Source organism: Pezoporus occidentalis, unplaced genomic scaffold, assembly GCF_034315485.1.
Source record: "Pezoporus occidentalis ecotype Australia unplaced genomic scaffold, CSIRO_AGI_Poc_V1 ctg18, whole genome shotgun sequence".
NCBI lineage: Eukaryota > Metazoa > Chordata > Aves > Psittaciformes > Psittacidae > Pezoporus > Pezoporus occidentalis.
In genome coordinates this window covers 11083447-11097560 of record NW_026913640.1, presented here as the reverse complement: position 1 = coordinate 11097560, position 14114 = coordinate 11083447, and the positions used below count along the sequence as shown (strand labels likewise).

Here is a 14114-nt window from a genome sequence, read left to right as displayed (position 1 = left end):
AAAATGTACTTTGAAAAGTGGTACTGCTCGGGGAGAGCAGGATTAAGTAGTTGTTAGAGAAAATTAAAATAGCTGTGACTTGGGAGAAACTAGTGTTTCTGCTGCTACTAAAGACTATATACGGAACCCATATGAACATTTACTCTAGGGACAATTTTATGTGTTTTTTATTTACAGCAAAGCTTTGGATAAAACAGAGAAATGAGTTGAGTTGCCTTCCCAGGTCATCTGATACTGTTTTTACACAAGTAAAATGCATATTTAATTGCTTGTGCCAACAAGTGTTTGGATACTGTAACTGGAATATCTTTCTGCAAAACAGCTTTTAATTTATATAAATATTTTAAACTACAGTCATCAGACCTCTAGCTAGTGTAAATTGCCAGAAGTTCTTTGGATTTAAAGTAGCTATGGCAATTTTTAGCAGCAGTGGGTCTCCCATTAATTGGAAACCCTGCTGATCCTCAAGGTGTCAGTTTGGCTTATATTTGTTTACAAAACTCGGTGCAAGTAACTAAGCTGCCTACTTATGATATACATAGAGGCTGTGAACACTCCGTGCCCCTGGAAGTTAGCCATCTCATTCGGATAGCTAAAGGAAGAGCATTACACTAATTTCAACTAGCCAAAATTAAAAATTATTTGAGCAGTGCTTTGAATTTCCCATCTCTAAACAAAGAATAACAATACATACACGGTCCTGTACAGATAATTTATTTTTAGTGCTTGTAGAATATTTTGAGATACTCTTCTAATACTGGACAGGGTGTTTTCAAATAGCATTTATAGATACTATGAGCTTCTAATGCAGTACACAACTTGCCCATAGCTGTTTTGCCAGGCTTTTGACTTTCTACAGGTCAGTCAGTATGTGGTTTTTGCAGGATGGACTTCAAGAGGCATCCGCTGTCCTAGTGGACGTTCAGCTGAGCCCAGGCACTCAACTGAGATGGCTGGTCTCATCCTTTCTCCAATAGGCTGGAGACCAGTAACAAGTGGTGTCCCTCAGGGATCGGTGTTGGGACCAGTCTTGTTCAACATCTTTGTCACTGACATGGACAGTGGGATTGAGTGCGCCCTCAGCAAGTTTGCCGATGACACCAAGCTGTGTGGTTTGGTTGATACGCTGGAGGGAAGGAATGCCATCCAGAGGGACCTTGACACACTTGTGAGGTGGGCTAATGCCATCCTCATGAAGTTTAACCATGACAAGTGCAAGGTCCTACATCTGGGTGGGAGCAATCCCAGGCACAGCTCCAGGTTGGGCAGAGAAGAGATTCAGAGCAGCCCTGTGGAGAAGGACTTGGGGGTGCTGGTTGAGGAGAAAAGAATATGAGCCGGCTTCAGTGTGTGCCTGCAGCCCAGAAAGCCAACCGTATCCTGGGCTGCATCGAAAGGAGCGTGACCAGCAGGTCAAAGGAGGTGATCCTGTCCCTCTACTCTGCTCTTGTGAGACCTCACCTGGAGTATTGTGTGCAATTCTGGTGTCCTCAACATAAAAAGGACATGGAACTGTTGGAACAAGTCCAAAGAAGGGCCACGAGGATGATCAGGGGACTGGAGCACCTCCTGTATGAAGACAGGCTGAGAAAGTTGGGGCTGTTCAGCCTGGAGAAGAGAAGGCTGCATGGAGACCTCATAGCAGCCTTCCAGTATCTGAAGGGGGCTTATAGGAATGCTGGGGAGGGACTCTTCATTAGGGACTGTAGTGATAGGACAAGGGGTAACAGGTTAAAACTTCAACAGGGGAAGTTTAGATTGGATATAAGGAAGAAGTTCTTTCTTGTAAGGGTGGTGAGGCACTGGAATGGGTTGCCCAGGGAGACTGTGAATGCTCCATCCCTGGCAGTGCTCAAGGCCAGGTTGGATGAAGCCTTGGATGAGATGGTTAAGTGTGAGGTGTCCCTGCCCATGGCAAGGGGGGTTGGAACTAGATAATCTCAGGGTCCTTTCCAACCTAACTATTCTGTGATTCTATGATTCTAAGCATGTACATAGCAGTGGAAGAGTTAAGCAGGAAAGTCTGAGAGAGTGTCTGCAGAAGAACTGGCATTGTTGTGAAGACTCACATCTTGAATACTAGTAGTTCCTTATTTAATATAAATGGTCAGCAAGCTATCAAAATAAGTGCCAAGGGAGGTTGAAATTAGGTGATCTTAAGGTCCAGCCCTAACCATTCTATGATTCTATTACTTTATTTATTTTGAACTATCAGCTGAACATGAAAATGTCTTGATATGTGCTGGTCTTCAAGACTTGAATACATATTTTTCATACAAATAGCATTACAGCATGCAAACCTTTATATATCCCAGTATAAACATTATTCATATAAATTTTTGCATGTTTTTAAAAAAACCTGATTTTGAAGTTCTCCCTTTTTCATTAAAATTTAGGTTGTTTTTATTCTAAAAATGCTCTTGCATTAGTTCTTTTTTTTAATGTTTGCATTATTGATCCTTCAAGCCTTCTGAGTATAGAATGATGTAAGCTTTGGCTACATCTTCCTCATTAACACAGTGCTTGTTTCATTCCTAATTTATTAAACATATTCAGCCAGTGCCATGCAGCTTTACACTTAATTTCTCTTGATGAATTGTCAAACACCCTTAAGCTGCACTGCATTTTGTGTCATGTTACAATCTGCCATCAGCAGTTTTCAAAACATGGCTAAAATAAGCAGCTCAGGAGATGGGTAGGTTTTAATTTTTTGCTTGCAAGGTTGCGTTTTATTTTTTTCCCATTTAAAATCATTTGAATGGATGTTACAAACATCCGGGAAAAAATGTACTCATCTTTCCCTCTGAGACAGATCCTCAGCTGCATCCAGGAAGCACTAGGTTGTGCAGCGAGGGGAGTCTCTTGGGCAGCTGTGGCCTCCTCTTCCCAAGCCACCTGGGCTGGATGCGGATTACATCATGAGAGAATAACTGTGATACACAGCACTGAAATAAGGGCACTGAACTTGGCTTCACTGGGGTCTCCTTCTGCCTTGTCCTAAGGGAGGACACCCTCCAGTCTGCACCAGGAGGGCCGAGGGGCTTGTCTGGGAGATGGCTGCATCAGAGATGTCCAAAGTCTAAGGATGAAAATGAGCTTTGAGTTGGTTGAAATATGTCATCAATTGCCAACACACTGCTTGCTGGCTGTGACATTGTGGTCTTGGGAAAGCTTGATCCTTCAGTGCATTCCTCCTGTGGATGCACCACTGCATCCATGGCTTCACTGATAGTAGCTTACTGATCCCCACTTCTTTCCAGGAACTACTTATATGGGAGTATATATACAACAAACATCTATGATAAAGTAGTCATGGATTTTACTGGAATAAAAAGCAAATCCCTGTATTTTGTCAGTTGTTCCATACCTTATGTATGGCCTACCTGTGGTGCTTTCATCACTTAACATCCAGATACTCTTTGTTTGAAGTTTGCTATATTTCTATGAAGTTTCTATACTTGTGTAGCAAACTCCATATAGAAAACTATATAGCAAGCTATACTATATAGTTCAGAGAACCTAAGACTAAGGAGAGGTGGCATCCCTCTGCACAACGTGACTTCTAAGTGACTGAGCAATTTCTGAGGCTTTCAAATCCTTGTGGGAAGGATTTATGAAAAGCCTTTTAGAGGTTCAGGGTCTTGGCTTCTGCCTCAGTAGCTGCGGTGGTGGCACCAGCTAGGACAATACACTCTGCAATATAGATGCAGTTTAAACAAAGCTGTCTCTGTGTATGCAGAGTCTCATTAGTGAGTCATGTTATTTTTGCATATCCTGCTTCTTCCTTATTTCAAGTGAACAGCATCCCCAACACTGAGCAGTGAAACAACAGTGCTGCTCGCTGTAAATTCAATAGCAGAATTTCACCCAGAATCCGCCCAGGATTCAGGGAAGTATTTTGCTATCTAACATGCCAGTTACACAGAATTTATGAGACTAAGTTCAGGAAAGGGATTCAGGGAAATTTCAAAGCTGTTTAAATAAATAAGATATTTAAGTTTTCCTGGCAAAACTCTACTGTTGGCCTAAAAGATTGTTATTAAATGCTTCCAGTGCAGACCTGGCTTTTGTTGTAATGAGTACTTAGGGATCTGTCTGTGCCTTTATGCCATTTAGTGCTCAAAAACAAGTATTCTGAGACCTGACTTCGTGGAGGAGGTTTCCTTCGCGATGTGCTCAGGCCAAGGCTGAGTCCTCTGAATTGCCTTTGAGGATGGTGCTGAGCAGTGCTGATGGGTGGTGCTTTCCACCAGCTGTGGAACCACTGTGCATTCAGGGATTTTGGGAGCTGAAAGACTTAAACAGAGAGCAGCTGTGGCTGAGACTTTGGATACTTATTCAAGTCTAATCAGGCTGGAGAGAGCCTTTTCTACCTGCTGCATGTATTCAAGCTCTGGGCATTAGGCTGTGGAAAACAGGGCTGATCTTACTGTGCAGGATGCATTTCATGGCTTAGTTTCTGGTTTCTTAGAGACGATGAGCTGCTATGCTTAAAAAGGCACTTAAAATGTGGCATTAGGCAGAACTCGGTGCCCCCTACCGTGCTGTTCCCCTGTGGCTGTCTCAAATTATCCTTAGTGCTTGTGATGTTGGCTGCTGTGGTGCCTAGCCTGGGCCTCTGTCTGATTCACTCATGGTGCAGGGATGTTCATGTGTCTCAGTCAGCCTTGGAAATACCCCTCCTGTGGTTGAACATGTAGTTGCTAGGTACCACAGTGTTGTAAGCCATAGTGTTCAGGTTGGTTGTTGAATACCTGCCTCACTGCTTCCTGTGAAGTCTAATGGATGGGTTATCTGTTAACCACTGCTGTGACCCAAACTCAGTGGAACTCAAAGCAGAGCTCTCTGCTAGCTTCCCTAGGCTTTGGGCAAGCACCCTATTGTGATTCTTTTGGGGTATTAGATGAGGTATCACTGCCTGGAACCAGAGATGTTATTTTGCAAGGAACTGGGTAGTTGCAGTGTCATGTATGTTTACAGTTTTATCTCTTGATAACTGTCAAAGGCAGATCTGCAGTTGGCACAAGCAGGCTTTTTAAAAAAAGAAGTGACACTGATTTACTTTTCAAACTGCTTATTACTGTTTATTTATGGGGAGATGGAAAGAGATTTGAAATAAGTAAGAATGACTTAATTCTCATCAAGTTTTTCATACTGTAATTCTATAGGTAGCTCTAAAAAAACTGTGATCCATACATTGCAATCACTGTCCATGCACTCATGCAGTTGTGAAGTGAGGTATCAGTGTAGCACAAGGACTGCAGTTTTGGCTGAACTGGCTTGATTATCACATACAAGGACTCCGTTTTCTTCTGTGTAACAGAAAAGGCAGGATTGTGCAGTGACAGCAAGGATTAAGAGTCAAAGCAGTTGCCTGCTTTCTGCTTTTAAATCCTTACTCTAGCAAACATTTCAGTTCCTTTACTGAAGAACACATTGTTCTTCAGTGGGAATTTTGACTAAGTGTGGCATTGAGGATACAGTCCTATTTTTTAATGATGAAGGAACAATTTCTGCCATGGGTACTGCAGATGCACAATGCTGTCCTCTGTGGCAGAATGAAGCACTGTCTAGGATGAGTATGAGTGATCTAGCCTGGCTGTAAGATCTCAGATGTATAATTTTCAATGAGTCACCATCGCACTTATCGGGATCTCAGCTCCAGCATTTCTGTAGGAAACACAGCAGTGTTGAGCAAAAGTTCTCTGTGTTTTGCTGACCAGAAGGAAATTATATGTCCACATGTTGAGGTGGACCTGGATAACAAAGCAACAGAGAAAGCAGTGTGAAACTAACCTGGTTTTACATGGCCTACTAGACATGATGAGGACAATAATGTGTTACATTTCTAAACAATACGGTTTAATTTCAGAACAATGCAGCTTAAATCAACATTTACTTCTTCATCCTTTTTATTTTCATTTCTCTATTGTGCTGTGAAACTGTCTATGGATATGGCTAATAACCCAGCTAAATAACCCTCTCATGAATGGGTTTCATTTATTTATTTATTACTTTAGGATTGCTATCAACCAGCTGCAGCTTCTTTAAATAATTGTGGGGAAATTTTACTTCAGAATCTTTCATGCTTTGAAAGAGAAACTCAAATGTTTGGCTCTTGCCATCCAGTAGAGAAATTAAATGTGAAAACTTATATCAATTTTCCAAAAATGTCACCTAGTTCCTTTTTATTCTTCTTAGAATATCCAGATAAAAGGTCTAAGCAAACACTAACTTGAAAAGCTTCAATAAAAAGTTATTGTAAGTTATCAGGTAACATAAAGATTAAGAAAATACCTTTTCCAGGATTTTAGCATAAGGACTTTACCTAATTCGGTGAGCTGTACTGTTCATACTTGAGAGACTACAGCTTAGAGGAAATAGTAGGAAGATGCTTTTACAGACGGACTGATTTGATAGCACTTCACATCTGCTTCAGAATAACACCAAGCTTAAGTGGCTTTTTCAATTGAGAGTTAGTGATATTCCTTGAGTTACATTTCACTTTTCATGGGAGTGATCACTCCTATCTGCATCTGTAGCACTGTAAAAGCAGCTGTTTGTTATTGCTACCCAGAGTGACAATTAGACATAGCAACATTAAATTAGACCTTGGTTTGTTTCCTGTTGAAGGAAGAAGGAGTTTTGACATTGACTATGTAGACAGCAGGCTCAAGCTGTTTATCTAAGACATTTTCAGAGTAAGTAATGTTTCTCAATGTAAAAGAAATAGTGTTTCTAGGATCATCTTTCATCTGTGGCTCAATCCCAATATCCTTACAAAGGTAAAATTTACATTTAGTAGGCAAGGCTGGCCACAGTTACCTTTCTGAATGGGGCAAACAGGCCAAAAGCATAGGCTTTGTAACTTAAATCTGAGTAGGAAAAATCTGTAGCACATATGACTGGTTCAAAAGCAGTTGCCTCCAAGAACAAAAGAGACAAATGAACAATTTCATTCTGATTTTGCAATTGCTCCTCTCCCTCTGGAGTGTGAATCATAATTAAAGCACTTACTCAGAATTAAATTTGTCAGCCTGGCTGCTAAATTCTCCTTAAAGATTTATCCACAAAGAGCAGTCTGTTATCACTCCCACTACAGCCTACAGCTCTCTTTCACTTTCAGGGACAGACAAGCAATTACGTTATCTGTATTGAAAATCTTGTATAAATGTAACTACTGAAAAGCTAGGTAAAGTCAGATATACAGACAAGCATTTTCCAGACCTCATAACCAGCCAGCAAAGACTGGTCTCAGTTCTAGAAAGAGCTCTGTGAGAAGCTGTTACCAGAAGACAGTTATGTCCTGAAGCTGGCCCTTGTCCCGCAAGCGGAGTAGGGAACACTCCATAAGCTCTGATATACTGTTGTCTGTACCTGACTGCCAGGAAGATCTCTATCCTGATGAGTGAGAGAAAATTTTCCATTCTAAGACCAGAGGGGACCCCTAGAGACCATATGTCTCTAGAGAGGGTGAGTCACAAACCCCAGTGGTTCCCAGTGCCATAAGATCTGATGGAGCCCTGCCACCAGAGGATCTCTCTTCACCAGCCCTTCTCTGAGCGCTTTGAAAGTGTTACATCCTCTCATAATCGATGAGGGGAAGATGCCATTGAGAGACATAGGTCTTGATAATTCCCACTCAGGCCTGAAACAGATCTTGACAGCATCAAAAAACTCAGAGAGACAAGCTCCATCTTTCCCAACCACATGTTGTCCCTGAAGAGCAGCAGTTGAGCTACAGGCACCTCACAGATACTTTCCCTTTGGAGATGAATGGTGCTTCAAGGACATGACACCACTGCTCCACATGCCTCTGCAGGAAGCTTGGGCAGACACCCACCAGAAAGTGTACATATCTGATAGGCATGGATGCACAAGGGACTCTGAACATGAAAAGAGGAAAAAAAGTTAATTATAAGTTTTGCATAAATTCATATGTAGTTGAGTGCTATTAGGATGTATGACTATTAAGGATGTTAGTAATAAAGATAGGAAGTCCTACACTTCAACAAGTGCAAAGGTTCCTCAGGAGGTGATGAAGGTTGCATAAATGCCTTGGAAGATTAGTTATGAACCGATCTTAAAATGTCTGTAGTGACTGTAGTTCCTATCATAAATTCAGATGCCTTCCGTTTGGGTTTGTATATAGATATATATACTGTCTGTTCTGCCATCCAATCTTAATGCTTTCTGGACACCTAAAGGAGCATGCACAGAAGCAACACCATCCTAGGACCAGCTGTGTCCCTTTCTTGCCTGAGTTTCAGTGCACTCCCAGCAACCTTGAATTCATGCAGAAGAGGTGATTCTGTTCTTTAGCCTTTGTGTTGGCAACCCCCCTCTGCCTGCACAAAGTCTCAGGTATTCATCTGGAAAAATGTGAGATGAAGGACACCAGGGTCACGGAGCCCCTTGCAGTTTGTTGTGCCTACACCACTGCGTTGCTGGCAATGCAGGATTCATCTTCCATCCAGTGGTAGCATAACATGTATAAATCCTTCAGGGCAAAGGCCTTAGGATGTCCCAGCTACCGGCTTGTATCTCAGCACTGTTGGCTGCACTGCCCCTGGTTTCCTCATAGGAAGGCTTCCAACACTACATTCCTTTCCTGGGCACAAGTCAGACTGGGACAGGGGGTGCTCTCCCAGGGAAGCAGGGCAGTCCCTGGAGTTACAACACTAAGCTAGACCCCAGGTCTTGCATTTCAGCTAAGCCTCTACTGTGCAAAGGGAGCAGGACTCTAGAGCCTACAGCCTAAATGCATGGATGTGCCTACAGCAGGTGATGAAGCTTCAGATGGGCAGGTCTCCTGGCACCATTCTGTACATTGTTTTCTACTGGCTGGCTGTAGACAACATCATAGTCAGTCTCCCAGCTGCTAGCACTCCTCTTCAGCTCTGCCTCACACTGCCCATTTCTGGAGCCTTAGCCCATCCTTTGTGTGGGATCACTCTGAAGTGCTATGTGTCAAAACTGTATGTGACACAGTGATTGGCAACATCTAGCATCGGCTCTCTGGATCTTGCCTCTCTAATATATAGGAACACATTTTCCCATCTGCTTGAAAAATCAGCCTGGGCCCACACTGACCCAGTATATATCTATATATTCTAAATACAGATTCAAACAAATCTATGTAAATAGTTTATAATTCCAGGCAGAGTTTTATCATCATTTTGCAAAAATAGTATGGGTTGGTTGATAGAATTTTCTTGTTAAAATCCAAGCCATTCTGAAAATCATTTCTACTCTGGAAACACATTTTTCACATTTGAAAGTAACCACAATTATTTGTGCTGCCAAGGGCTTTGAATATGGAAATGAGAGGTTTATTTAGTGTGTGGATCAAGCTTATAAACAGCTTAAGTCCTCATTCCTTCTAACATCTTAACAGCTGTGCAGTTTCTTACAAAATATGTTTTATCGTTTCAAGAAATGCTGTTAACCTCGCAGTTTTAAAACTGAATGAACAAGGCCTCTTGGACAAATTGAAAAACAAATGGTGGTACGACAAAGGAGAATGTGGCAGCGGGGGAGGTGACTCCAAGGTTAGCCTCAATGTCACCAAAAGCGGGTAAACAGTATGTAAAGTAATTGGTGCATCTGCTGGGGTTTTACCTGCCACGAAACAGCTTCATCAGTAGCACAGCACTGCTGGTACTTGCAGTTGAAATCTAGGTGTATGCAATTACTGTCAAAGCAAAAATATTTGCATTTGTTTAAGCACCCCAAGGGGACGTCGTAAACAGCCTCTGCTGTGAGATCACCAGTTTTTAGAAACCTGCATCTTCTGAAATCATGATGAGCCTTTTTCAAGCTTGCTCTTGTGAATGAGCAGCTCGAAACCTTCAGGACCAAATTACAGCCCAGGTTTTTTTCCTGCAATATGGTACTACCCAAAATATTTTTCAGCGTCAGTACAGGAAAAGTGTGATCACCAGTGTGACTGCCTCGTAGCAGTAATCTGATGCATGGTCCAGGCTCAGGATCCACTATTGACACAAACAATAGTAGTACAAATCACAATTTTCACATGAGCATCCAAAATAGGAGGATAATTTTCAGCTAAAATATCTTCACACTGACATTTCCTGTTATCTTGCCAGCAAACCTGGAATCTGTGGTGGCTCCCTAGGCAGAATTTGTCAGTCAGGAATTTTAGGCTGAGGTGCTGACAGCTTCTTAGTCTTCCTGCATTCCCATATCTTCCATATGGCCAGTGCCACTACTTCCTTGCCTCCACAAGCTTCCTTTTGGGAAACTGCCTTGTACTGAAAAGAAACAAAGATGTAGAAGTGGAAGATGGTGAGGTGGAGGAGGATGAAGCTATTAAAAATATGCCTTCTGTGCCATGCAACATGTAATCATATTTATGTGCTCGTGTGTAAACAATATATAAGAGAATGCTGCACAGGTAACTGTGCAAGCACAAGAGCTAGTCAGATATAGACGATCAAGTTTGATTTGTTGCACACAGTTTATACAGTTTTCTTTACAGTTGCCTACATGGTTTTTTCTTACTATTTTCTCTCCTTCTTTAGTCCTCCTGCTCTTTCATGCTGTGTCCTGGCCTCAGGGACCATCCCTTGGGCTGTTCTGCACTCACCCAGAACTGCTCTCCTAATCCTCTTCACTTTGTCTTCAGTCCTGCTGCTCTGCCTGTTTTCCCTCCACCACTCTGCTTGCCAGCAGTCACAGTTTCAAAAATGGTCTCCATTTTCTCTTCAAGTGCTTAGGCATATTAGACCTGATGTCACTTACCTGCAAGTGGAGCAGACACCAACTTCTTGTGAGAAAATTGACAAGTGAACCATAAATCTCCCATGTGCTACTATTATATGCTCCACACAAGCCTGAACTTTGGATTATTGAGGGAGGGCTTTTTATTATTTATTTTTTTTTAATGTCACAGGCAGGGATTCATATCATTAAAATACCTCAATTTTCTTAGAATACACTCCTCACAAACCTCCTGTGGTTGCAAGGTGAGATAAAAGCTAGGTAGCAAACTAAGGATGCTTAAAAATTGCTTTCTCCGATTACCACCCTCTGGTGCTTTGGGTCATGGAGCAGAAGGGGAGCAGCTCATGGCAGGGGGATGGACAGGGCCTCAGCAAGAAAATGTCTGGAAGTTGTGAAGGAGCAAGTTTGGAGTGATGGCAAGTGATAGAAAAAGAAGTGGAAGAAAAAAGTAGAACAGAAAGCCCAGGAGTGTGGTCCGTGGAGAAACGGGGAGGACCTACAGAATGCAGAAGAGAGGAAGGAGCACAGTGCCAATGGAAATGAGCAATAGGTGCCGCAGGCAGTTCAGGATGCAATAGAAGTAGTGGGCAAGGCAGTGTTGGCAGAGGATGTTGAACATGATGGAACTCAACCTGTGGTCCTGTGACTGTACACAGCGTGCCAGGAGCATTCATCTGACCTCAGGCCTGTTTATTGCCACACTTTTTCCCAGGCACAGCTGAGTGAGTAGGCAGTACCAGTGCTCCTGGGCACCCCTGGGTCTCTGTGCCCCTGCAGTAACCATATTCATAGAGCCACCACAGCATGAACAGGCATTACCATGCTTCTCAGATTCTGCATTGCATCAGCATCTGGTCTTAATTTTTAAACTACAGCTGCTCTGACTTCCCAAAGTGTTAGTTAGCCATTTATCATCTACAAAATCCATTTCCTTGTTCAGGAGCAGTCTTGTACAATCTGATCAATTAAAGACAATAAGACCCTTTCTACTGAATTAATGGAGCTCTAAATATTTTAATTTTACATGCTAGCAAATGATCGTTAGTGGAATAACCAGAACACCATGCACTGTTGTAAACGAGCAATTCCTGATCTAAGCTCTTAAGCACCTATAGCTAATATTTCCTTTCACTGTATGAATTTAAAAAGAACAAACCCTAAGCTTTGTTAGCAGCTCCAGTCCAAACTGCAGGGCTCCCTACTGTCATGAACAAGAATAAGAACATCCTGTTGTCCTGAAATACAGGACCTCAGATTTGACTGATAACTGTGCTGTTACTATTTGAGATTCATTAGTCAGAATAACCCTTCATGATAGTATAGAAGACTATAGAAATAGGGGAGATTCATGGGAGCTCAACAGTTCTCCAAAGCTTTGTGTTGCTCTGTAAAATAAGATTTCTCCTACCTCCATTCTGTGCTCTTAAAAGGTCATCTCTAGCCTCCCGATTTGTTGTTTCCATTAAGGAACAATCTTCCAAAATTCAGACAGACAGTTCAGAGATCTGCTCTGTGTGAACCACCCTGTGGTTTAGTGACCTCAGTAATTAAGTCACGTTTGAAGACAAAACTGAGGTCCCCCAGTCCTTTGAGTGCTTTTGAAAGTATTACCTCAGATCTTAATCGAGGCAATCATCATTTCATGTGATTCACGGGGTGGTACTTAAACCCAGTTTCTGCCAGTCTGCTGCAATTGTATTTATGAGAGTGTGAGTGGAAGGAAGCTGTGCTGATGTAGCTCTCCTCCATTTTCTGCTGGCAGCCCTCAGGAGAACATGACAGCCCTTGTTTTTTAATTCAGTGGATGAGACTGACCTTACACTTAATTAATGGCTCAGCCATGAGTGGGTAATGAAAATGCTCCAAAAGCATACTCGTGATTGCATTTTTAAAATCCCAAACTGCCAGAATTCTGCATTGGCTTCAGAATTGCTCAGCATTGTAATTTAAATGCTTTAATTGCCCATTTGTTGTCCTGAACACAACTATCTTAGGACTTCATTAATGCCATTTTAAAGCACTGTGATTTTACTGATGTTGCTGGCACAAGATCCAGCCAGAGCCACTTGAAACCCAGTGCTTCCAATAGCAAGTGATTTATGACAGGGATCAGAGGAAATGAGTAAAAAGATGAGAGAGGAGGTAGTACGGCTGAGAACATGATGAAAACAGAAAACCGGTGTCCTCATGCCCAGGTCATGCTGCATCACCACCGACTTCAGCACATGGATGAAGAACAGTCTCCTGTGCTTCCACACAACAGTTTTGCACTGTGGCTACATGAGACAAATTCTTCTCCATATATAAAGAGTAATTTTAGTTATTATTTCTCATACATTATCCTTGCATGAATTTGAGGCAGATGGATCCTGTTTATATATAACACTGGGGATTCTAGGCAGATGTACATTGGAAAAACTACTCCAGTTGAAGATTAAACCCAACATTAGTAATTCAGGAATCACTAAACACTTTTAAAAAACTAGTCATTTTACATTGTAATATTAAGTATAAAAGACTGAACTTGATGGGTAATTTTAATTCTAGATGCTGTATTTATCCTCTGTATATGACTTAAGTATATTGCTCTGCAAAGAAGAAAAAGTCCCTGCCTGTATCAGTCTTTATATTCCTAAACTGTTAGTACTGAAAAAACAAGCAAAGGACTGGGAGACATCTGTTTTCTGACTTGCCCCAGATTGCTGCTGGTCTTGATAGCCCACATCAAATCCTAATTATCACTTTATTTATCTTAATCTGCAACAATGCCAAAGGCTTCTGATTTTCCATGTGAGAACAGTACCTGGGTGTAACTTATGTTTGTCATAACGAACCCTGTTACACTGTGGGGATTTAGAAGCACCAAAATGTGTCCCAGTGCCCATGCATGCCATGTTACAGATGATAGCTATCCAAATAATATTAATTATTTCACGCTTGTACTAGAAACAAACATAGGACCATGTTGTCAGGCAAGTTGCCATCATCTGAAACTGCTACCCACTCATTCCACAGCTGTGGGACTCTCATACTGCACTATCAACCCGCACAACCAGCCAGGGAGCCTGAAGACAAAATGTAATCTTGAATACTGGCAAAGATCAAGAAAAAAGCATGTTCCGTACCAGAAGCAGAGTGTTCCATATGAACTGAATGTGGAGGCTCTGGAAAGTGGCTGAAGCGTTTTCCTTACATAAAGGGATCATTGAGAGTGCCTGGGAATCTTCTCACTCAACAGTGGCTGTCAAAAATTGTCATTTCTCCAAGGCACCAAGGCTTCCTCAGTATTAAAAGAGGAAAGATGGGCATTTCAACGGCATGTTTCATCCTTTGTTAAAACGGGTATCTAAGCCCACATTTTGAAGGTA

General features: G+C 42.0%; 1 protein-coding gene across 9 annotated transcripts in view; it reads left to right on the top strand.

Annotated features, from left to right (window-relative positions):
* Positions 1-14114, top strand: part of GRIA4 (glutamate ionotropic receptor AMPA type subunit 4) — a 217457-nt gene that overhangs the window by 191575 nt on the left and 11768 nt on the right. For 5 of the 9 annotated variants that reach the window (XR_009964150.1, XM_062615344.1, XM_062615337.1 and 2 more), the window contains exon 14: positions 9437-9551. The exons of the other annotated variants lie outside the window; for them this stretch is intronic. Coding sequence is in view for 4 of the 5 variants with exons in the window: in XM_062615344.1 (XP_062471328.1) it covers positions 9437-9551 (115 nt within the window). In the remaining variant the exon portion in view is untranslated. The remainder of the gene's footprint in view (positions 1-9436; positions 9552-14114) is intronic. 9 annotated transcript variants of the gene reach the window in all.